The sequence below is a fragment of the Phyllostomus hastatus genome, unplaced genomic scaffold, assembly GCF_019186645.2.
Source record: "Phyllostomus hastatus isolate PE091 unplaced genomic scaffold, TTU_PhHast_1.1 phas_contig_159, whole genome shotgun sequence".
Classification (NCBI taxonomy): domain Eukaryota; kingdom Metazoa; phylum Chordata; class Mammalia; order Chiroptera; family Phyllostomidae; genus Phyllostomus; species Phyllostomus hastatus.
Genome location: NW_025333640.1, coordinates 41,300,405 through 41,325,118, shown reverse-complemented (window position 1 = coordinate 41,325,118; position 24,714 = coordinate 41,300,405). Strand labels below are relative to the sequence as shown.

At 59.8% G+C, this 24,714-nt stretch overlaps 1 protein-coding gene across 50 annotated transcripts in view; it reads left to right on the top strand.

Annotated features, from left to right (window-relative positions):
• ANK2 (ankyrin 2) overlaps positions 1 to 24,714 on the top strand; it is a 293,273-nt gene that overhangs the window by 229,526 nt on the left and 39,033 nt on the right. For 15 of the 50 annotated variants that reach the window (XM_045830698.1, XM_045830702.1, XM_045830701.1 and 12 more), the window contains 9 exons: positions 2,654 to 2,752; positions 3,750 to 3,845; positions 7,383 to 7,455; positions 8,501 to 8,554; positions 10,171 to 10,315; positions 14,395 to 14,497; positions 15,167 to 15,270; positions 19,261 to 19,296; positions 24,031 to 24,255. In XM_045830698.1, coding sequence (XP_045686654.1) covers positions 2,654 to 2,752; positions 3,750 to 3,845; positions 7,383 to 7,455; positions 8,501 to 8,554; positions 10,171 to 10,315; positions 14,395 to 14,497; positions 15,167 to 15,270; positions 19,261 to 19,296; positions 24,031 to 24,255 — 935 coding nt within the window. Of the gene's footprint in view, positions 1 to 2,653; positions 2,753 to 3,749; positions 3,846 to 7,382; positions 7,456 to 8,500; positions 8,555 to 10,170; positions 10,316 to 11,010; positions 11,023 to 14,394; positions 14,498 to 15,166; positions 15,271 to 19,260; positions 19,297 to 24,030; positions 24,256 to 24,714 lie in introns of all 50 variants that reach the window. The other 35 variants (XM_045830723.1, XM_045830729.1, XM_045830725.1 and 32 more) reach the window with 8 other exon arrangements.

Sequence of the window (24,714 nt, the reverse complement as noted above, 5' to 3'; positions counted from 1 at the left end):
ACCCGTTTCCCCAGGGGCAGCGGAAGGGCCTGGTTAGCAAAGCGAGGTTGGAAAGTGACACGCGCTCCAGGGCGCTCAGAGGGCTTCAGGGGGAGAGAAACACGTGCTGTGACCACGCCGTGGTGCCCCGGCAGCTCCGAGAGACACGTGAAGCGTGCCGGTTTGCGAGTGCGTGTGTGGGAACCCCCGCTGCAGCCGCGAGTGCGCCCGTCGGTGAGAGCACGCCCAGGCACGCTCCAGGGCTGTCCCCCGGGGACGTGGGGGGTTTGGGCCCCTCTCTGTCCTCTCTGTCCTCGCAGAAGCAGAGACAAGACTGTGTCTGTGCATGAGCATAAGCAGATAGAAAGTTAGTTTTTAAATGGGAAACACCGTGAACACCGGAGGTTTGGGGATCTGACGCCAGCAAGAGTGGTGGCCGCCGCCTGGTCTCGAGCGGCTCCTGAGTTCTCCCGGAACGGACGTGGGGGCGCGTTTAAAGCCCGTCGAGCTCTCCGGCGTTAGCGCCTAGCGCCGCGTTTGCTGAGCGAGCTCACGCGGGGGCACTGGGACGGGCTTCCTCGTGGGCGCCGAGGCTCTGCAGAGCCGGGGCATGGCGCTCGCCACGTGTTGTGAGGCGTGGCTGCTGAGTGGCTGTGACGCTGGGAAGCCAGAGATTCCAGCAGATAAATTGTTTGCCCCCGGGATTTGACCTGCACTCAGACGGACATTTGGTTGAGAGAAAAATCTCATTTTAACTTCTCAGGTGTTTTTTTTAATGAACCATGTGGATTTTATTTGCTTGGAATACATCTCTCATAGAGGCGCACTTCAAAGGACATTCTTTTAATAAACACGTAAGATTTTTTTCACACAGAATGACATTTTTGTAGAAGGAATTGTTTTCTTCCTCACATCTCGTGTGCAACCATAGTTACCAAAATTGTTCTGTTGCTGTGAAAATACAAAACCAAGCGTTGCCTTTACTGCTGAAACCTTTATGCCTTGGTGTACAAACTGGGCAAAGCCGACTGGTTTCTATGGGACTGCGACTCGCTCACAGTCAGGGTGACACCCTGCAGCGTCAGCGTGAGGAGAACAGGCGGGGTTGACTGCTGGTCACTGCACAGGGCGTGCACCCCGGCACGTGGGGGGCATGTTGGGGGCGTTTTTTTGTCGAATACGCTCTGAAGATCACAGGGCTCTCAGTGAGAAAGAAAACAATGTTTGCTGACGTTTTCCTGCAACTCCAGATAAACTACAGAAACGTTTCATGGACGGCACGTTGGATCCGTCCCAGAACTTGAAGTCCCGGCTGTTTGCATGTTGCAAACGACATGGGGGCGGGAGGGGGAGTGGGAGAGGGCCAGAGGTTCCAGCTGTGGGCAGAAGCTCTGGGGCTGGAGGCCCGGAGGAGGGGACGGGAGCCTCTGCAGAAGCATGTGAGTCCAGTTGCCCCGACTTCCCTGGAGGACACATCGCTGGGACACACATCTCCGGCCGCAGTGGCCACACAGAGCAGCAACGTCACCTCAGTGTCCAGGCTTGGCGATGGCCAGCGAGCGGTGAGGACGTGCTGCTGGCCCTGCACAGGCCCTGGGCTCGGCCGGCACAGCAGTTGTCAACACAGCAGAGAGGAGGGCAACTGGGAAAAGAATGCTCCTTCCCTTCACACCGCTCAAGTGTCCACGGACGGCGTGACTGGGGAGCCGCGTCCCCGTGACTGCTCCTGGGTCACCCCATGGCAAGGACGCTCAGCCGGCGGAGTGTGTGTCCTGCACACGGGGCAGCCTTGGTGGCAGGTCACAGTGACGGCAGGAGGGGTGTGCGGTGTCCTGTGAGCACGGAGCACTCTCCTGCGGATGGGGAAGCGGTGCAGTGGTGCAGGTCTCAGGGACAGCGGCTCCTGCTGGTCAAGGTGTGACGGCTGCTCGCAGCTGGGACCCTGGACCACTGCCCTGACAGGCGAGGCAGGGGGGCCACGGAGCGGGCATGGCATCCCTGTCCTGAGCTCCTGCCGGGCCAGCTCCGGAGGGACTGAGGGAATGGCTTCCCCCTGCTCTCCCCAGCTCTGTCCCCTCTGAGGCGGTGAAGTCCGTCTGTTCCACCCCCGGCCCGCTCACGCACGGCGTCCTGGGTGAGGCCCGCCCCTCACCTCACCGCACTGCCTCGCTTTCTCCTGCGGCAAACTCAGACCCGAGTGGTCAAGAACCTAAATTTAAAGACTTTTTCAAAGTGGGCCTCCTGTCCTCTGAGGGGCTCGCTCGCCTTCGGCCAGAGCTGCTCTGGGAAAGGAAATCTTAGAGGGACTGGCACAGAGCGAGCCCAGGGCTGCCCACGAGGAAGGGACAGGGGACGGTGGCCGTCCCCGTGACGCCCAGGTTCCAGTGACAGCTCCTTGTCCTTCCTCCTGGGGCAGCAATCACTGGGTGCTGCCCCTTCTCGGGGTGCGGGGCCTCTCGGTACACGTTTCCATGCGAACCGCTCAGAACTCCAGAAGAGCGAGGACAGAGTCGGCCAGCCGCTCCTCGGTCTGTGGGCGGACGGAGTGTGGGCGTGTTTGCCTCGGAGAACAGGGCCCCTGGGGAGGTTGCCCCCGTGCACGGCGCCGCCGTGAGTGAGGCACAGGCTTCCACGCACTGGCTAACCGAGTCCTCCTTCTCCTTGGCGCCCACAGAGCGGCTACACGCCCCTGCACCAGGCTGCGCAGCAGGGCCACACGCACATCATCAACGTGCTGCTGCAGCACGGCGCGCGGCCCGACGCCACCACCACGGTGAGCCCCTCACCTGCCTCTTCCGCCCGCGCCCGGTCCCTCCGCCTGCCCCTGTCCCCCTCACTGCACCCCGTCCCTCCCGCCTGAGCCACCCTCGGAGTCCCCTCTGTTGGTAGTGCCGCTGAGTTGGCGGAGACCCGGTGGGTGAACGGGTGACAGGACCCTGGGGCCCTGTCCTCTCAGCCCTGCTCAGCCTGGGAGACTCCGCCTGTGGCTTCTTTCACGGAGTGAGTCCACCCCACGTGGGGTCCCCTTCCCCCCTCCCCCAGGCCGCCCTGTCCCCAGCAGGAACATTATCGTCTCCCCCCAAGAGCCTCGCCTTCTCAGAAGGACAGCTTCAGTCTGTCCTTCTGCCCCAGTGACGGCTCAGGCCCCTCCTGGAATGAGCCCCTGCCCTCCAGGCCCAGCACTGGGGGGGCCTCGGGCTGCGGGGAGGGCGCAGCCAGGACTAGCCGGGGGACAGGCCCTGGCTCAGGCCGCTGGGGCGCTGGGCCCAGCCATTGAAATGCAAACTGAGCAGAGAGGTTCTCCCGGTGTCCCCAGTAGCTGGCTCGGGGCCCAGCTTCCCAGCCAGTGTTGTTGGGGGTACTGGGAGCCCCCCCCAATCTGTGGCACTGAGTGAGTGCCTGTGCCCCCGGAGGTGGAGGGGGCCCTGGGAGCAGTGCACACTCTTGGCCGTGCCAGCACTTGGGGGCATCCCCTCCCTGCACGATGCAGCCGCTGGGCCAGCGGAGTTGAGCTCCCAGGGGTTAAAGCTGCAAGTGCTTCTCATTAGTAAGAGCGGGCAGATGCCGCTTGTTGTGTTACCATGGTGACCTGCGCTCCAGCCCGGAGAAGTTACCAAGACGCGTTCAGATGTGATGGTGAAAACTAGTGATTTCCCCAGCAGTGCCGGGCGCTGGGGGAGGGGCGGCCGCCTCGGGCGGCGGTGAGCTCACTGGCCCTGTGCTGTCTCTCTCTCTCCCTCTCCCTCTCTCTCCCCTCGCCTCACCCCCAGAATGGCAACACCGCCCTGGCCATCGCCAAGCGGCTGGGCTACATCTCGGTGGTGGACACGCTGAAGGTCGTGACTGAGGAGGTCACCACCACCACGGTGAGTACAGGGCCCCGGCGGCGTCGGCCCCAGGGCCGAGCTCTGGCGTTGCAGTCCCGCGCCTCCCCTCCCGGAGCGTCCCGAGCTCCAGTTCCGAACTTCTCCGGGCGGATCTGTTGCAAAGCGCGCGCCGCCCCCGGGGTTGCGCTGCCTTCACTCGTCGGTCCCCCGCAGAGAGGAGCGAGTGGGACCGCAGAACGCCGGGTCCCTTTCTCTGGGGGGGGGACCCTCCTCTCTGCCCCCACCCTCGCGCTGGCCCCGGCCGTGACCCCGGCCGTGACCCCTGCGGCTGGCTGTGGCAGGACAGCCCCGCAGACCCACCCTCCGAGCGGAGGGTGACGCAGCCGCAGAAGGACCCCGGCCCCCGCAGTCCTTCCCACGAGAACGGCTCCTCTCGCCCTGTTTTCGGTGATTTTTTTTATTGGGAAAGGAAGTCGCATGCGCTCAGCAGGGAGACGGTCTGCGTCTGGAGGGAGCAGGCATTTAAAACGTGCGCCGTGCTGCGTCTCCGCCTCGCGGACTGCTGAGCCGGCGGCGGGCGCCGAGGGCTGTGCCAGGCCTGGCGGGCACCGAGTGGGGGCGAGGGCCCCGCGCTGTCCCCGCGCTGTCCCCCGGCCCAGCAGGGGGCCCCTCCTGCTGCCGCTCTCTTTGCGTCAACTTGTTCGAGGCTTCTCTGAAGCCTGAACCCTGGGGACCCTGCTCGGGGCCGGTCTGTGAGGGGGACAGGTGGAGGGCAGAGCAGAGGGTGCCCTTTAGGGACAGTGTGGTCGCGAGTCGGCCAGTCCGGAGTCTGCGGGAAGTTCCAGCGAGCGGCGCGGACGGGAGGGTGGGCCGCAGGGTGGGCAGGCCGGCGTCGGGGGCTGCGGGGGAGGAGGAGCGCCCCCACGCGTCGGCCAGGCGACACGGCTGACGGCCGCGCGCAGCGCGGGGGGTGGAGCCCGCGGCGCGGGGGGTGGAGCCCGGCAGCCACGAGGTGGGCCCCGCGTGGAGCGGGTGTGGACTGTTCCTGGACGGGAGACCCGCGGAGTCCGGACGCGGGAAGACCACTCCGCTTGTTTTCTCGAGCCGAGTCTTAAGACCCGTGGCCCGCGTGACACAGTGTTTTTAAAGGTTTAAGCGAAGTTTCCTCGATAAGTCATGGAGGAGAAAAACTGGCCGGCCACAGACTGGCACTAACGGAGGCCCTCCGCGTGGCTGAATCCCGGTGGCGTCCTTCTCCGTGGCCCCCCGGACCGGGAAAGACCCCGCACAAGGAGGGCCTGGGCTGCGCCTCGCCGGGCGGGTTTGAGACCGTGTGTCCCTCACAGGCCAGGGAAGCCCTAGCCCCGGCCGGGCCGGTCCCTTCCCACGAGGCTCCTGCGGGCGCCTGTGCCTCGGGCCGCCGCTAGAGGGCGAGCGCGCGCCCTTTGCGGGGTCCGGTGCTTTCTCCCGGGTTCCTGCCGCCGCTCCTCCACCGGGAGGCCTGCCGGGTGGGAACCAGAGCCGGCTCCGTGCCGGGGGCCGTCCGAGGTGAAAACGCCACCTCTCCGGGCAGCAACTCCAGGGCGGTGGCGTGGGTCGTGACACGGAGATGCTGTGAGAAAATAAATTCTTTTTACTCAAGAAGCTATGGGACGCGCGTGTCCGCTTTCAGAGATCGCAGGCTCACAAGTATCACTGGGTGAGGACGACCGGACTGCGCAGGCCCACAGGTGCGCGGACGCCTGGGAGGAGTCGGACAGGTGGCAGGTCCCAGCGTGCTTTGCGCCAGAAACACGGGGCCTCTCCGGACTCCCTGGTCGCTGCTGTTCTCCGCCCGCCACGCCGAGCGCCACTCCAGCAAAAACCCCGGACGTGGAAGTCAAGTTCTGGCGAACAGCCAGGTAGCAAGGACGCGGTGGTCCCGGAGAACGGCACCGAGGGCGTGGGCGGCCCCGCACCGTCTGCTCCGGGAAAAGGGGCTGCACTGCAGCTGCGCAAACACCCTCGGAGGCTCTTCCAGAAAACACCCGGAGTCCGCCCGTCCTCAGGGGGGCTGACGTGACCCCCTGTGAGGGACCCAGGCAACGATATCTTTTAAATTCCTCTAATAATTTTAATATGCAGCGAGAGTTGAGAACCACTGATGTAGAACAGGTGGTGGTTTATCTCTGTTAAACTTACAGATTAATATTCAAAGAATAGTGAAGTGGTGTATATAAGTGGTCTAAGTTTCTTCCTTCAACTAATACTTACCGATGACCGGCCATGTCCCAGAGCTGTGGGTGGACGCTTTGGTGTCCCTGACGAGCCCTCCCGGGCTGTGTGGACATGCGTGTGTGGGGCTGGACGTGCCCTCAGGCCTCTGCACCACGGGACTTCCTCCCTCCTCCTGGCTGCATCCTCTCTCCAACGGTGACATCACCCAAAAGGAAACTGATTTCATCGTGAAGTGGATTTTAAATGTGTTTTGCATAATTCTACATCATCGATTTGTGTGATGCTTTTGGAAAGAAAAGCTGAGGTGAGCGCGTCCTTGCGGCCACTCAGACGTGTCTGTGACGTCCACACGGCAGAGCCTGAGGACTGTGACCACCGAGGGCAGCATCTCCGGGCTCCCGGTGAAGATTCTGCTCAGGGAGATTAGTTTTCTCAAATTCCCGTAACAACGCCAGGCCACGGGTCTGAGGCCACGGGTCTGAACCACGCCTGACCTGCGGCAGCCTCTGGAAACGTTCCCTCAGGCCCAAGTGATGATAAGTCCAGAGGCCCTTCCTTTCAGGAATAATTCAGTATTAACCCCGATGGGAAGAGTGCATGCTGGCTAACATTTGCTGAGCACTGACATACGCCAATCGCCGTTCTTAGAGCTCTCATCGGCGTTATTTCACTCCATCTTCGTGTTACTGTCGCCGGCGTACAGACCAGGGAGTGGGGTCTCGGTGCAGTGGAGGGGCCTGCTCAGGCCTGCTGGCGGACAGATGGGGAGGTTAGACTGTGAGCCCCGTAGTGACCCCAGAGCCTGGTATCCCCCCCCCCCCAACTGCTACGTAATGCAGACCAGGGTCGCTGTGAGGACCCTGGGTCTCCTCTGCAGGGTCCTCGGATCCCAGGAGACACGTTTGCTGCCCAGAGAGTTTACATCTTTCACATTGTTTACAACACTTTCTCCACCGGCTTTGTTTTCAATACACTGCCTGTGGCCACAGCGTCTTTGTGAGCTTTCCTGGAGACGTTGCTCACGTGCCCCCTCGCTTTGGGGAGGCTGCGCACCTGCCGCTGCCTCCCCTGCCCCCCCCCGGGGGTGACTGCTTGTTCACGCCGTCGCTGAGCAGTTCACTTTCTGAGTGGGGCCTCAGGACAGTGGGCGTCCCCTGTACAGCCTCACTGGGCACGTGATCCTTCGTCTCCAGGAGCAAGAGGTCGGTTTCCAGGACAGAAAGTGAGAAGGAGCTTCTCACGAAGGAGCTTCCACATGAAAGATGGGGCCTCGGGCCGGTATTGGGGCCAAGCTCCTCCGGGCTCCATGGAGCTCTTGTTGAGTTTGTTTCTGAGCATTGATGTTTTTTCTCCTTCCAGACCATCACTGAAAAACACAAGCTGAATGTTCCTGAGACCATGACTGAGGTGCTCGATGTGTCTGACGAAGAGGGTGAGCCTTTCCCTCAGATCCTGGGGGGCCGCCCCGTCCTCAGGGACAGAGCTGGGTGGTGGGTGCAGTGGGACAGCCTCTGGACCTCACAGTTCCAGTCCCAGCTTTGTTCCGGAAAATCTACTTTGCCATCTGGGGAAGGAGGATTCTGATCAGTGTATTTTCAGCTGGTGTGATCTCTGTTGTCCTACTAAATAATGGGCCTGGGAAGGTGAAAGACTGGAAATGGGCCATCTATTAAAATATCCACCTGATAATGCAATTATTAACACGTCATAATTAAGTTAAATTACTTTTTTATTACAATGCCTTAAATAAAAAGATCTCAGAGTAGACACTGCCATGGTGTATTGAGAAACCCCTGCTTTCTGACTGGTTCAAACATGCTATATTTTAAACCCAGAGGAAAAGAGCCTTAGAAAAGGTTAAAAATTGCATAGCAGTAAGTCAGACAAATTCAAGTAAGATTTGGTTAAGTCAGAAAATGTGCCCCCTCTAGTGTTCGAGTTGATAAAAGCTCTCCGAGGCTCTGAGCAGCCTGCGGCTCTGCAGGGAGCGCTGGGCACATCGGTGGGCAGCGTTTCAGGCTCCCCGTACCCACCTGAAGCAGACGGTCGACTTTTCTCGAACCAGGAAATCTGCTGCTAACAATTCACGAATGCAGCGAAGCGTGCGACCACGTTTCAGAGTGCAGTTGTGTTCCGGTGCGTGTGGCTGAAAAAGGACTCACAAAACCCTTTACGATGTTTCTCCAATATTCACGGAGAGATAGGAAAGGCATTTCTTTAGGTTCTTTAAGATCTAATCACAAGGTCAGCTGCACCGAGACGGTGATTTGGAGCCGATTTGTTAACTCGCCGGTTGGTGAGAGTGCTGCGTGGCGCCAGCCGCTGTGAGAACCCGTGACGAGGACAAAGGGCTGCCGGCCTTTGGTGTGGTCACATGTGTGTCGCCCCAGTGCTCGCCCACCAGCCTTCCCCACTCACAGGGGCACACCCCGTGGTGTTGGGGGCCCTGTGCTCATCTGCACTCATATGTTGAACAGCTCTTAAACGGTTTGGTGACCACTTTATTGATGGGGACGTACTGAGTGACTCAGGTACCGTTAGAGAACATCGTTGGAGTGAACGCTTTTCTTTGCTTTTATCTTTCTTAACTGCACTGAGGCCTTTTGCTTGACATTTAACTCTGGGCTGCCCGAGACTAACCTGTTCCTTCTGAAGCAGCATGCGTGAGGGGCGAGACTGGAGTGCATCTGGGGCGTGGATTTTGTTAACTTGGAAGCTCAAAGCCATGACTTGCTTATGCGCTTAATCATTTTGCAACAATTATTGAGACATAGTAACATACTTATCTGGTGAATATTATATACAGCTTTTCCCAAAACTAATATTTCTTCCTAGCATACAAATTTAGAGAAAAACATAATTCTCTGATGCGTTGACGTGGAACTAGCGTAAATGCGTTGACAGCTGAGTTAGATGGTTTGCACTGCATGCAGGTGGCGTCACTCTGGGGTGAAGGGGTGTCTCTGGTGTGGTTACAGCCACGTCAAGTCGGTCGTTACGTGATCACTGTCAAGGCAGCGAGGCTCTGGGGTTCCAAGCCTCGTCCAGGCCACTCGCTGCAGGGGTCCGGGAGCACAGCTCGTCCCGTCCCGCAGACCCGCCTCCCCACCCCGTAGTCCGGTCCTCCCCGGGGCTTCCCGGATGCTGACAAAACTGAAAATAACGGAGGCTGCGGTGCAGACCTGGCATGCTGCGTGTGGAGAGCCAGTTCTTAGACCGGGCCTAAGAATTTTTTCTCCCAGAATCAAATGAAAGGGACCCCAATCTGTTGGCCTCATGGAAGCCGTCCTAGCGAAGCGTCACAGGTCACACAAGGGGAGAGAAGCGGTGGGACAGGCCCGTCCGGGGCCATCATGGAGCGTCTGAGCCGCTTGGTCCGCCGCTGTGTCAGACAGTGGTGTCTCTCCCGCTGTTGCCCACCAGCGTGGACGTGGATTCCACGTAGCCCTCGTGGCTCTTTCCTTCACACTGTCTTTCTGACGTCCTTGACCCTCACACACCGGCCTCTCACCCGGAACCCCACCAGGTCTCCTGTCGAAGTGCGCCCAGACCAAGGAGCACCTCCAGCTCCTCCCTCGGCGACGCCTTCTCCAGCTTCCCCGGGAGCTCGTAGGGCACCTGCAGCTCATTAGCACCAACTCGGGGGCCAGAAGTCCGTGGTGGGACAAGGCTCCTGGGGCCGGCAGCGACCCTTCGATCCCGGGCTTCGCTCGGCCTCCGCTCTGCGTCTGCGTGGCTCTCTGTCCCTCGTAGGGACCCACTCCCTGGGGTGGTCCGGTCAGATCACACCTCAGCGCTCCCCTGAATGACGGCCACAAAGCCCCTGCCTCCAAACACGGCCAGCTCCGGAGGGTCCCGGGGACACCGTCCCAAAGGGACGTCTTCCCTCTCAGACCTGCAGGCTGACCGACAGCAGTGCGGGCCGTGTGTGGCCGTGTTGCTGCCGAGGGTCCTCTTGCTGCAGAACTGCCGTCCAGGTCCGGCTTCTCCCCGGCGCAGGGCTGGCGTCTCCTGAGTTTTCACACCTTCCCGTGCCCGGCCCTGCGTCCCTCCCACGTGCAGCTTCCGGGACCCCGGCACAGTCCCGCTGGGGCTGCCTCGTCCGTCACACTTGTGGGTGACTTCCCGCCACCTCACCCGTCTGCAGGTGACGACACGATGACCGGGGACGGCGGCGAGTACCTGAGGCCCGAGGACCTGAAGGAGCTGGGCGACGACTCGCTGCCCGGCAGCCAGTTCCTGGACGGCATGAACTACCTGCGCTACAGCCTGGAGGGGGGGCGCTCCGACAGGTAGGCGCTCCCACAGGTAGGCGGCAACGCTGGCCCAGGTGCCAGCGGGAGAGAGTCGCATGCTGTGATGCTGACGATGGTGACGATGATGATGATGATGAAGAAAGCAGGTGCAGGGCCGACAGGGGAACACCCCCTGCTGGCGTCGGCACGCCCCCACATTCGTAACCACTCAGAGGAGGGAACAGGCCCTCCAGGTGGATGGGATGGCTGAGGAAAAGCACCAACTAGTCGGAGGCACAGACATCTGCCTGCAATAGATGTTTCAGATCACCTGCCACTTGTCCCTTCAGCCCCAAAAGGGAGCGTTGTGCCTCTGGGCACTGACTCCTGGCTCCACTCTCAGCGCCCAGGTCGACCCCGGTCACAGACAGATGGGGGGTCTCTGGGCGAACCCAGAGCAACGCTTCCCGTAAAGCAGGGCTCAGGGGTGCGGCGATGTGCCACACCGAACGCCCCGCCGAGTGTGTGAGGGCGGCGGGGGAAGACGAGGTGGGAGCTGGTCTCCAGCCCCCGCTTGCTTCCCCGGGGCTCTGAGGAGCCACCCTCCCCCGGCGGAGGGACAGGCAGCAGTTCCCTTTCGTGGCTGTCTTGTTTGTTAACTTCCAACTCGTGCTCAGACAATTCAATAAGTCGCCTTTTCTCGGTAACCATTTTGCCTTGCCGTCACGCTCTGTCTGCTGTGCCTTCGGTAGTGCCGTTCCCAGGTGGGTACCCCGCGGCCGGGAAGCGTGGCCCCCCGTCCCTCCGCATCTCCCCGCTCGCTGCTCAGCATGCTTGTGTGTGCGTGCTGCGCTCGCGGGTGCCGACACTCTAGAATTATGGATTTCTGCTCACGTGAGGGTGTTTACATGTCACACGGAACGGCTCCTCGGGCTGGAAGGGTTCCTGCTCGACGAGGAGCTAGGACAGCCCCGGCCTGACCGCACCTGTCACAGCGCCCCGGGTGGTTGCCCCAAGAGGGCCCTCGCTGGCCCCTGTGCAGTCAGAATAGCGACCGTGACGCTGGAGTGCACGAGGGCGCAGAGTAGAACGGGTGCGGGTCAGCCCTCGTAGAGGAAGGTCACAGCCCACTCCTGATGGGCAGGGTGGGGGTCCGCTCTGTTTTGCCCCGGGGCCCCCAAACCTCAGACGCTGTCGCGTTCAGGGTCACACATGGAGGGACAGCAGGCACAGCGGCACCCGGGTGTCGACCCGCGCGGTGGGCTGCAGAGCTCTGTTCACGGACACTCTCACACATGCTGGGAGTCACTGCCCATCTCAGCGGAGTCACAGGCGGACACAAGCCCGTGGTGTCTGTGGAGGCAGTGCGCCCTAGTGGGGAAGGACAGGTTTGAGGGCACCACAGACGTCCCGCACGCCTTCTCGGTGGACGCGTGGCCCCGTGAGCGGAGCAGCACGCCCTCGGACTGGGCAGAGAGCGAGGGCCCCTCTGCTGCACACGCCCGAACTTGTTCCCAATGCCTTCCATCGAGTGGCGGTTTCCGGGCCAGAGACGCAGTTACCCCAGACTCTGCCAGCCACCCTCCCTTCAGCGAGCATAGTCCCCCGCCCCCCGCCGCTGCCATACTCCAGCACTGTGTCCCCGAAGCAGGTTCTGCGGCAACATGGGCCCCGAAGCGCCACGAGAAACCACTGCCGTTTGCTGAAACGGCAGAGCGCGCCAGGCTGCAGCCCCACGGGCGGAGACGTGGCAGGCACGGGGCTCCTCCTGGCTCTCCGCACCCTGGGCGTCCTCGTCTCTCTCCACCCTCATCTCCTTCCTGGGGCTTGGGAGTTACTGCGTCTCTCTCTCCCCTTGCTTCTCTCCCTGCGCCCCTTTCCTGTGGGTTTCAGCAAAGACGAAAACGAGCCCCGCCCCGCTGTCCCCAGCTGGCCGACCGACCCAGCAGTTGGGCCCAGGGGTGCGGGGGTTGCCCCGTGGGGTGTTACGTGCTCCTCCAGGCGAGCCCTTTCACGCCCCGGCCCTGAAGCAGGCGGGCCCCCGCCCAGGTCGCTGTGTCCCCGGGGGCGGCTGCCTTCTTTCCGAGCCGACATCCGCACGTCCCACCCGCGCACCCAGGTCCCGTCCAGGCACCTCTCCCTCCATCCGGCTGCTCCCGTCCCCTCTGACTCCGCGTCTCCACTGTCCGGCGGCGGCGGTCCCCCGGGGCCAGCTCTGCCCGGGGACAGCGTCCTCCCGACGCTGCGGGCAGGCCCCTCGGTCCCGTGCCCGGAGCCTCCGGCTCCTTCTGTGCTGCCGCTCACGTGCGCCTGGCCCTTCCAGCGTGTGACGTCGCCACCTGCACCTTTGAATTCCGAGGCCGTGGGGAGAGGTTAGGTCGTCCACCAGTCGAGGCCCGGCGTGGGGCCGGCCCTGTCCTTCCAGGCGGGCCACCCTCCACTGCTGTCTCCTTCGGCCGATCCCGACCGCAGGGAGGAGAGCGCGACCTCAGAGCCGCCTCCGCGTGGCCTGCCTCGAAGCACGCGCCCGTGAGCCTGGGGCAGCTCTGTGGCTTAGGGCAGGGGAAGTAGTTGTTCAGTCCTCTACGGGACACGGGATTCGCTGAGTTTAAAGACCCTCCCCTGCCCCCTCATAATTTAATCCCTTTCCTGTCCCAAAGTTCAAGGCCAGGCCAAGGTTACCCAGAGTGCACCGCAGCCCCTTTTTGAGTATGCCGCTGAACTCCACTGAGGAGGGGGGAGCTGCCTCTGAGTGCCCGGACCGAGGCCCCTCGTCTTCAGAGACAGCCTGTGAAACACAAGGGCAGGGACCCCCACACTCTGCTTAGGTTTCCTTCCGTTGTAAACACGCAGACACGTGCAGGGGTGAGCACACAGGACCCGGCCGTCGGCCCCCACGTGTGCTGCGTCCGGTGGTGGCCGGGGTCTGTTCCGGGTCGGTGGGAGAGGGCCCTTCACCGCCACGGATTCTCTGCCGGGGCGCCCCGCAGGAGAACCCAAGTTGGCCAGGGGGACACCCTGTGGAGAGGACAGTGTTGGGTTACAAAGCTCGGTACCTTTGCAAAGTGAACACAGCGCCGGCTGACGAGCGCGTGCACTTGAACACTCGGTCCGTAATTCTACAGGCCGCGCTGGCTGCCCCCCCCCAGCCAGCGGTGAATGGCACTTTGCTTCTGTAACTATTCCGTGAGCGTGCATGTCTCTCTGCCTTCGCTTGTGGGCTTTGGGCCAGTGTGTTGAATATTGATCTTTAAAAACCTGGACATAAAATAGAGCTTATTTAAGCTACCCACCCACGTGTCCTTTGAGTGTGCAAATTGCCTAAGAAGGAACAAAACTGCATCTCTGTGGGTGTCAGGTGGCACTGGCCACGCTTCAGTGCGTTGTCGTTCAGGACGCCGGCGTGTGGACTTCACAGCACGCCAGGACAGCACGCTGGTCCAGGCCCGAATCCCACGAGAGCCCAACTTCGCCTCCGCTCGTCGCCAGTGGCCGCTCGCTTTGCGCTGGGTCTGGCTGGGTCTGGCTGGTGCCTGGAAATGCTTTCTGTGTGCCTGTGTAATCGCCGTGGCGACCAGCACCTGGGGGCCACCTGCCCTCTGACCTGGCCTCGCTGGGGGCCTGCGTCCTCAGGAAGCGTGCCTGTGGCCGTGCTGCTGTCTCTGTGCCTCTCAGGGGTCCCCGGCCCCAGCGGCCACAGTGACAGAGCAGGATGGGCGTGGACAGACGGAAGCCTGTTTTCCGTCCTGTCCTCTCCACGGGCTGGCTGTCCCCTCGCATTTCCCAGTTGCAGGAAGATGAGCGCTGGGCCCCGACCTAGGTGGTCTGTCCATGTGATCCCTTCCTGTGTGAACGGCCGCTGCTGGTTCCAGGCCCTTCTGGGAGAACGTGAATCAGACCGGGAGGATCAGACCTAGTTTCCGGATTCCCCGGGGCCCAGCTCTGGCTGCCCGGCCGGGGGAGGGTGTGTCCGTGCGGTGAGGAGCCCGTGGGCGGCACCCAGCCTCGGTCTGTCCCCTGGAAGGTCCCAGCAGCTAACTGCACGCTCTCTTCCCTCTCCCGCTCGGCTCGTCATGCCCTCCTCCCCCCTCCGCTCGCCGCTGGCATGTGACCTTGGCCTCCCGCTCACCTGCCAGCCTCCGGTCCTTCAGTTCCGACAGGTCTCACACCCTGAGCCACGCCTCCTACCTGCGGGACAGCGCCATGATTGACGACGCCGTGCTGATCCCCAGTCACCAGGTAGGTGGCCCCTTGCGCGCCCCTCTCCGGGCTGCGGAGCCCCTGGGGGCCACCGGGTGCTGGGGGGCGTCCGGGGCAGCCGGTCTTCCCCTGAAAGAAAATCATGGGGCCCCTGTGACGGCCGGGACAGGAGGCTGGGGGGGGTTTTCTAAGCCGGGGGAAAGGTTCGCTGGGTTTCTCCGTGACCCGAGGTTCTCTACAGCCAACTGCTGGTTTCTTTGGCTGTGCTGTGTTCTGTGGGGTCACACATGAAAACCAGCCCCGCCCCCCCCCCAGGGGCTGTTCCAGTGGAGGGAACAGTGTGAGGGAGGGTGCGTTTACGGGGGTCACATGGCACCTCTCGGTATTTAGAATTGCCATCGACAGAGGAGACATTGTGTTTCTAGGGGACACTTTGATATTGGGTGTGATTGTGTCGGTGTCGGCTGGCTGGACACGCGACTGCACCAGCACCTGCCTCCTCACAGCCCATGACACAGATGTGATCCAACTTCAGTCGTGTCTTTCTCACGGGAGTGCGGGACAAACGGCCCCTCACACGCCTCGGTCTCGTGTTCTCCAGTGGGGGCTGCTCCAGGCGGGGCCGCCCGCCTGTGGCGCCGTGTTGGGAGCTGGCGGCGCGTCAGGCTGAGCGAGGGGGTGTGCACTCAGCGCTGTCTCCGTGTCTAGGTGTCGGCGCTCACCAAGGAGGCCGAGAGGAGCGCCTACCGCCTCAGCTGGGGCCCCGAGACCCTGGACAATGTGGCCCTGTCCTCCAGCCCCATTCACTCGGGGTGAGTCGCTGGTGTCGAGTGTCCCGCGCGAGGGCGAGCGGGAGGGTGTGAAAATGACCGCTTTGTCCAGTGGCTGGAGCTGGTGGCCGGCTTACAGGGGAAGTGACCTTGTTTAAACTTGTAAATAACACGGCTTGTCCGACACGGGCCCTTTCTGCACGAACCAGCGAAGAGGGGCAGACTCAGAGTAGAAAACTGACCTTGTTTTTAAATAACCAGCAGAACTGCGTCAGCTTGCTGACTAACTAGCTGATACCGGAGGGGGCCCGACCGGCGACATCTTGTCTTTAAGAAGTCTGAAAAGCAGAGGCAGGGTGATTTATTTTCCAGAAAGTTCTATGTACTGAGTTTCACTGACTAGTTAACAGATGCCTTCGCTCACATGTGGATGCATTCAAAGGGATGTTTCTGGAAGCCCGAGTCCTGTGCTGTTTGCGGCAGGAAATGCAATGCAGCTGTCGCTCCTGCCCTTCCCAGGGTCAGTGGCCGCGTGTGCCGCTGAGGAAGCTGCGTCTGACAGCAGCTCAGCAGAAAGGAGGGCTCTGAGTTCATCGTTGCAGGCGTGCTTCCAGATGTTCTGCGGGGGTAGGAATCCAGTCGTGCGGGACGCAGGTTCCGTGAGGAGCTTCAAAGTGTGACACTCTTCACAGTCGAATTTCCCCTTACAGTTCAGTAGTTTCGGTCATATGGTCATTTCATAATTATGTGTGAAGCCCTAAAATTTATTTGTTCATTTAATCACTTTTTCTAAGCCCTGCTCATACATTATCTAACTAAATACAATACTTTGTATTTATCCAAACTTCTTATCCATAATCCCCAGGACCATTTTGAATCGTGGATCCTTTCTTAGTTTTCTTATTCTAAAATATTCTCCTTTCAGGAAAGCATTCTAAGATGTTGTTAAAATTTTTAGGGCCTCTTAGTTTAATCTTTTACTAAAGATTCATAGAATATGAAATTAGTTACATGGATATGGAAAATGATAATACTTTTTTCCCTGTTAAAAAAGTAAAAGCTAGTTCCTAAGGCAACACTTATTCAAGGGAATAAAAACCAAAATAAACCTCATCCAAAATTAATGGCATATTTTAACTGCAAAATGAGAGAATGAACACCCGACAGCTATAAATCATTCAAAAAGCATAACATGGATTCTGCTACTGAACTTTGCACAAGGACGAGAGGAGGGAGAAGCCGTGTGACCCCGAGTGCTGACGGTGACAGACCAAGTCCAGAAACCAGCCCAGGCCAGTCCTCGCCCGCCTGCTGCCCAGGGAGGGATGATCTCAGCCACAGTGCGATTAGCCGTCAGTGGCCGAGTTTACCTCAGAGTCCAGTCTAGAGCATTCCCTGGTTAAAGATCAGTCACTTACTAAGATGAGGATCGTTACAATAAGCTAGTTTCTCCCAGAACAACAACATCAAACGGGATCGCTGACCGACTGTCCTCCGCTCCCAGAGGGAGGCCAGGCCCCCCCCCCCCCCCGCAGCCGTGGCTTCCTGACGCCCACACGTGCCAGTCGCCCAGAAGGGCGTGTTCCACGCCGACTGTGAGGAAGGCTGACGAGGCCCCGCAGCTCCCATCGCTGGGCAGAGACGGGGGGTTCACCTGCCCTGAGTTCCTCGCCTGTTGCTGATTTCTGCAGAGTGCTGCACTGCAGGTGGGCCCTGAGGAAAATGAATAGGCCCCCAGGCCCAGCCTCCCTCGAAGAGACGCACCTGTGTCGTTTGATGCTGGAGGACAGTCCGTGGAAGACAGAGAACGCAGGGTCCCCTTCGGAGGCGGCTCGGTCCGACAGCACCTCGGCCCTGCCACCTGGGCCGAGGGTCAGAGTTAGGCGGACGGTCAGCGGTCAGAGTTTCAGGTCACTTCTCTGGAAGCTGAACGCTGTCTTGTGGATCCCACCGGGGACCCCTAGGGTTACAAGCTTCTGAAACACGTAGCTCTTCGTCCAGAAAGAAGAGTGCTCAGCAGAGTCTAGTCAGTACTCAGACATCCCCGCGCACACCTTCCGGATGGTTCCCGAGCCCCAGCCCCGCCCGGCCGTCTGCACCCCGAGTCCCCGGGCGGCACAGGCCCCCCGTCGGGTGGACTCACGGTCGACTGCAGCAGGAACCCGTTGCCCAGCAACGCCTCACCCCACTGCGTGTTTGCGCAGACACACGGGACCCGCGGCCCCGACCGATGGGGAGCGACCGCTGAGCCCTCGGTCCTGAGTGTCCTGGCGTTTGAAAGCTACCGCCAAATGAATGGACATGAACTGCATCCATGATAACCTATCATGTAACATCGAGTTTTTGTAGTTTTATTCATTATATACCCGGTTCCTGAGTCATTTTTATAAAATTTTCAAGGAACTGAGGTTCTTGGGCAAATTCTTAAGCCACTTCAAAATCTGCCCAACATGTTAGGGGAAAAAAGTTTTTGGCCCGGGCGGGGGGATAATAAAGTGAGGCTTTTGTAATGCACCTGCCGCTGGTTTCAGACGAGTCGTTCTAAGGGTTCCCCTTCCCCAGCGGGTTGTAGGCAAGCCGAGGACCCAGCTGCCCCACGAGGCAGGGCTAGTGGTTTCTTCTGCCGCTGCGCTGGCCTCCCAGCGGCTGACGTCCAGAACCTCCACGCTGCTGGAGACCAGCGCTCACCGATCAAAACAGTCTGGCTGCCCAAGAGACACAGCCAACCTCTGCCCAAGGAAGGGCTGACAGTCACATTCCGGGTGTTGTTCTTCAGGGCCGTGCGGCTGACTCACCAGCGAGCTGGCAGTGTTCCTAGCTGCCCGGCGGTGCTCGAACCAGCATAACGGTGGATTCACATTCCCGGTTTCCCAAGTGCTGGTGAAGGAGCAGATGTAAGGCACGGTTCCCAGTAACGGCTCGTTTCTCCGTCCATTTCAAGTATTATTCCAGAGCTCTTTGTTTTTATAGTTTTTTAATGAGAACCACATGCCAACGATTAAATGTAGGATACCCAGCATGGTATCCTACAAGAAGTTGTAGCAACTATAAGTCCATTAAAGATGGATCTTTTTCATAAAAACACATTGAAGACAATTTTGCTGTGAGTCTAAAGCTACTCCAAAAAGTAAAGTCTCTTAAAAAACCCATGAAGCTATTAGCTCAGACAAAGGAAGTGGATGTTTGAAATTCGAGGAAGTGAAGATTGTTTGTCACTGGACAACATTAATATGTCAGAACCTCGAGCAGTTAAATTGGTGGTTCGTGTATTTCAAATGCCCTAGATTTTTTAAAGGCACACGAAGGTAAATTCTCTTGGGTGAAGAAAATGACTTCATAAGGAGCCACAACTGTTCTGTGAGGTTGGCTTTTTGGTCCCTTAAATGTGAATCCTTCTGTATGTCAGACACCAGGGAGCTGGGGAGCAGACAGGCCCCCCACCCCCAGCCGGCCAGCGGCTGGGGCAGGGCCCCAGTCTTGAGGGAGCACCGGGGCTTTGTGGGCACAGTCTCTGCCACCTGCCCGTAGGCGGTCCACGTTACCTCCTCTGCCTTATCATTCCTGCCACTGCCTGCCCTGGAAGCCCGTCTTGAAGTTGTGCCTCTTCCGTCTGCATTCCTCCTGTGGTGGCCCACAGGGCGCCGCCTGTCTTGAGGAAGTGTTCACGGTGTGAATGAAAAGCTATGGAGATAAAGCACCAGTCCCTCAGCCTTTGTAACTTGCATTTCACCGCTCCCTGATGGTTTCTGGGCTCCGGGACACTAGAGTTGTCAGTGCCCCGCAGCCAGCGCTGAGCAGGGCTGCCGATGGGTGCCCATGGTCCCCTGCGCCCCAGGGCCCTGAACGGGGCCCACGGAGCCCACCCCGGTCCCTCTCAGCATCTGTGCAGAGCGACGCCCCCGTGGCGCCTCCATCTTTTCTCTCTGAAGGCCGCAGCGGTGTGGAATAACCTGTTTCTCTCAAGAGCCACTTCTGACCCTCTGGGATGTCCCACAGCCCCTTCTCTGTGCTAAAGTATCTGTTCTGTTGCAGCCGCGCCTCTCCGTGTCTCGATCGCGACAACAGCAGGTGACTGTGCATCCCCGCCCGCCCGCCCGCCCGCCCGCCCTCGCCGCCCCCCACCCAGGGTGCTCCAGTGCTCAGACACCTGGCAGGGACGCAGCTGCACCCCGGCCACATCCCCGCCAGGTCCCCTTTCTCTGCGGTGGAGGGAAAGGGGGCATTTTTCATTTCACTGGGAATTTTCTGGAATTTTGCCCGAAGTAACGCAGCCCCGCAGGGAAGGCCTTTCTGGCCACAGCTCCCCACGGCGCCGCTTCCATTGTGAGAAAGTGCTCGTGAGCTGAGCAGTTATTCCCAGCAAGCACACAAATTGGTGGGCCTGTTTTAAAGCTCTGTTAAAAGTAGTGACTTCAAGTGTCACTTGGCAGGTGTTTTTTAAAAACTGCATTCCAGGTGAGCGGAGGCTGGGAGTGCACTAACAGTGCGTCCTGGCCCGTGCCGCTGTAAACCCAGCCTTCCCATGCTTTGGAAACTGCGCTGTAGGATGAGGCTGGTCAGCGTTCCGAAACATCCACTGTCCTGTGTTAGCTCAACAAATGATTTTTGAGGGCTCCTACCAGTCACGGCATTTTTGTTGCACAGTCACCCATCATGTCAGACAGGCTGTCCACAAGTGAAGCAACTTCATGTCTCCAGTTTTGAAAATTTTATATCCATCCTTGCAGTTTTCCCGAAACACTAAACATAATGTTTCCAACTGTGAACACTGTGAGCGATAAGTGGTTTTTTGGCGACTTTAGCCAATTTGAGCCACGTCTTCTTTAAAAAATGTTTTCCATCCCTGTTTCCGTGGATGGGAATGGGGGGGTCCAAGGAGTTACGGGGACTGTGGAGCAGAAGGCTCGGACGCAGCGTCCTCGCCAGAATTAGACCTAACCCGTGGGCCTGGCTGTGCGAGCAAATCACTGAAGCACCCTGGGGACCCTTTTTCTCCCTATTTCACCCCAAAACTAACTGAATGCTGCCGATTCCTCCCACCCCACCCCGGGCGCCTGGATGAACTGAATTGAACTAAGCACCCTTGACCTGGGGGAGGGTGACCCTCAGCGGACCAGGCCCTGCCCTCCAAGCATGTATCTGTGTAGCTAATTGGGTCGCCTCGGGCGAGTCATCTGCATAATAATGGCGGGTCGCTTTTGCTTTTATTCTTTTTAAATTGTGATAACACTGAATCTCACAATTTAGAAAACCTCCATAAGAATTTCTGATTTGCATGGTTGCTGAATTTTATCCAAAGCAAGACGTGCAGTGTTAGCCAAGGACGGCATGTGACGCCTCGTCTGCAGAGGCGTGTGCGGTGCGGCTCGTGCAGACTCCTCCTGCAACACCCACCGCCCGCTGAGCCGGCTGGGTTCACCGCCCAGCACAAAGGAGCCCGGTTCCCAGCAGGGCTGCGGTGTGCCTGTGCCTTCCCAGTGGGAACGCCCCCAGGGCACCTGCAACAGGACCTGCCGGCCGCCTGCCGGAGCCCGCAGCAGCACCAGCCGGTGCAGGGTTGTTAACAGCAGGAGCCACTCTGGTGTGTGTGTGCGGGAAGTCCCGTTTTAGGGGAGAAAGCGGAGACCTACAGACGCAGAACGGCCGGCATGCGGCCACGGCAGTGCTTCTGGGCAGGGACAGACCGCTGGCGGGTTGGAGGGGGCCGGGAGGCCACGGCGCTGCTGCGGCATCGCCCTGTGAGGTAGTAGTTCGGGTTTTAGTTAAGGAGTGACGTTCAGAAACGAGTAAAAGCTCCATCGTCCCATTAAACTGCTTCAGCCACGTGTCCCAGGCTCACTGTAGGTTCTCAACAAAATGTTAGTTTCTCCATTTGGTTCTTAGGTGTTGTATTGCACTGTCGTTCTGAAGACATTCAAACTCCCCAAAGCAGGGGGGCGCAGGGAAAGGAAGGCGGAGTCCTCACAGGCTCTCCACGCAGGTGGCACCCCCCTGCCCTGCCGACGGCCGCTCTAACCACAGGCTGAGCGCCAGCCAGGCATCGGCTCCCCGCCCACACCTCCCTTCGAGCTTTCCCTTCCACGCCTCTCACAGCCGAGGGCTTACCGGCAGTGTCTCGTCCCAGTTTTAGCCTCCTGCACAGATGGGAGAACCACACCTGCTTCATCGACTCGAGCGTCATCTCACAGCTCACACCTTACAGCCTTCCACTCTTCCTCCGGTCCAGAAAAGCTGGTCTCTGTCACCTGCTGCTAGGGTTTTGAAATGAACGCAGAACAACTATCCTCTCATTCTTCTCCCAACCCGAGTCCTGACGCCTTCTGATGATCTGACATTTTAATGAAAATGCTCAAACGCTGACCCAATTTTATGTTATAAACGATTGGGACTAAGTGATCAGCATGTTGACATTTGTCTAAAAGACTTCCCATCAGCACCCAGATAGAACTCGAATCACTGGTTCTCTTATTCCCCGTTACTTGGAGAAAAGACTGCGTTCAGTTCACAGCGCCACGTGCTCAGCTGCTTTATGAGCTGGCTGCCCTGCAGTTACGTTGCTGGAGTCTGATTCTGCGGGTCTGTCGGCTGCCCCGAGACCAGACAAGTAAATCCCCTTCTGCGTGAGCTGCCCTCTCCCTGTGTTAGACGTGAATAGGGACGGCGTCTCCCGGTTGCTCTTCTCACTCTTCCGCCCACTCATTCCCTCAACAGTTATCCCCCACCCCACACGCGTCTCCCACCTGGTGCCAGGACCGGGGGACACGGGGTCGCTGCCACCAGGGACGAATGTGATTTTGGGTCGGCAAAGCCCTCCTGGGGGGCTCAGACCCTGAGCCTGTGCCCCGCTCCCAGCAGGGCGGCCCCTCGTGGGAGGGTGACAAATGTCTCAGGAACAGGAGGCTGTGGGGTGAGTGGGCGCAGCAGGGTCTCACGTGGAGCAGTCGATGAGAAAGTGGTCAGACGCGTACCGCGGTGCTGTTCCAGCCCGCAGCGCAGCCCTTCGGCCTCTGGGCAGAAGGTCCCCAGAAGGGGCGCTCTGCACGCCCCGGGGTGGAGGCAGTGGTGGCGGGAGCCGTGCCAGCGCACGGGTGCAGACACCCGGCAGGTGCAGGAGCAGAAATGCCCGAGCGCCTCCGGCAGGTGCAGACGGCAGGGAAGGCCGGTGGCCATGGACGACGGCAACGAGCGTGTGGCGGCTCTGGCAGGAACTTAAGCAGCTTTGCTCTAGTTTTCATAAAAATAACATAAACGTAGTTGAGAAAAAGTCATGAGATGGAAAGAAAACCTTTATATGCACCACAGATGTTAGGTAGTTCTTCTTTTCAGCACCCGCATATTTTAAAAAGCAGGTGACTCGGTGGTAAGAGAGGCAGCTGACATTCTCACACAGTGTTTTGATAAAGACCAGAAACATCCACATTCGGGCCTGAACTGCCCATTACGCTCCCCCCCACCCTGGTGTGGCTGCACTAAGCATGCAGCGGGCGGGTGCGCCGGGCCTCGGGGTGCCGCCCGCATGATGGCTGCGCAGGCCCTGGGCCTGTCTGTCCCTTTGGGGACCAGCGTGGGCTCGCTGTCTAACCACATGCCTGGCGAACCCTGTGCTCTGCTGTGACGGGGTGCTGAGCTCTTGCCCCCCACTTGTGTAAAAATAACACAAACGCACTCTGCTTCGGTCCCACAAGGACCTGGGCTGGATGCCTTCCCATGTGTGTTGGGTGTTGCCGTGGACACGGTGCTGTGTGGGGCTCCAGCCCGGACTGCTGGCTGAGCCCGGAGCACCCGGGTGCTGCTTCCTTCCTGCTGTTTTGGCATCCAGACCTCGCAAATGCAACAACACGGCCAAAGGCAGCGACGTGGCCCGTGCCCGGGACACACGCTGTCTGTCCGTGTCTCTGTGCACGTGTGCAGGCAGATCTGCTCCGGGACACAGCGAGTTCCTCCGAGACGTCAGGGAGTGTGGTGACGGACAGAGTGACAGGAGCCCCACTGACCCCCAGCGCTCAGACCGACCCTTCCCCCGGCACGCGGACGGGCTGAGCCTCGGGGGGCCGATGGCTGCCCGCGAACCATGAGCTGGGCCGAACAGGAGCCAAAATGACAGAGACGCCCCTCCCCTTCTGAGTTGTTGTCTGTGATTCCCCACATCCGCATCACTGTACTCTGGGGACAGTCACGCTGCGCCCCGACACCCTCCCTGCAGGAGCCAGGGTTCCCCCGTCAGGCATGGAGCGGAGGGACCGTCCCCTCCTCCTGCCCCCCACCGCGGCTCCCGTGAGCCGGATGCACAGTCATAGTGCGGCCTCTCCTGGGGAGAGGGCTGCGCATCCTTTTTTAAATCGCAACATTACGTTAAAATGAGCGGGACAAGATGTGACTTTGAAAAGCCACGCGGAGTTAACTTACGGCAGCTGCTCCTGCCTCACCGGGCTCCGTGGGCGGGGTTTTCAGGGCACAGGCAGAAGGGAGACTCCTCGTCGTCTTGACAGAATCCCATTCCACTTGCCATGTCAACTGCGCATGTTTTTACTGCGCAGTTTATTACGACCATTGCCAACAAAAATTAGCCGAAATCTTGGATTTCAGATAAAGACAGCATGAAAATTAAAACAATAGCACAACCCAAGTCCAGGCATTGCTGTGAAGGAAAATAACTTTTGAAGACAGGTCTTTCCCACCGTGCATGTCCGGAACGAGGGCATGATCTGAGGACACAGCATGGTGGGCCACGGCGACCGCCCCCGAGCTCGTGGCCCCTCCCGCGGTCTCGCAAACCCGGCCGCCGTCTGCTCTCCCTTTCAGCTTCCTGGTCAGTTTCATGGTGGACGCGCGCGGGGGCGCCATGCGGGGCTGCAGACACCACGGGCTGCGCATCATCATCCCGCCGCGCAAGTGCACGGCCCCCACGCGGGTCACCTGCCGCCTGGTGAAGCGCCACCGACTGGCGACCATGCCCCCGATGGTGGAGGGAGAAGGGCTGGCGAGCCGCCTCGTCGAAGTCGGACCCTCCGGTGCTCAGTTCCTGGGGTAAGAGCCTCTGATAAGCCTCCCACTTAGTCCCCGGTGAGCGCGCACCCCGCCCGACGCCGTCCGGCTGCAAGGCACCAAGGTACGTCCAACATGGTGAACGGGCTTTGGGCCCCGTGACGTCTTTTGAAAACCCGAAGTAGCATCTGGAGGCCCCAGTCCACGTCCACACCTGTTCTTTCAAGGCTTCCGTGGGCTCAGCCATGAGGCGGGTTGTGACTCTCTCTCTCTCTGGACGTGGCAGCAGCCGCTGGACTCCCCGTGTGGGTGACTGTGTTAGGCCACGGTAGGTGTTGCTTTTTCCCACTGAGGCTCACGTGGTCAAGTCGTGAGGCAAAAACACTGCTCTGTTCCAGACCTGAAAGTCAGGCCCCGGGTGGCTGTGAGAGAGAGTCACCCTCACGCAGGAAGGAAGACGTGTTCCTTCTCAGAAGAGCCCAAAAGCAGCCCGCGTCCTCT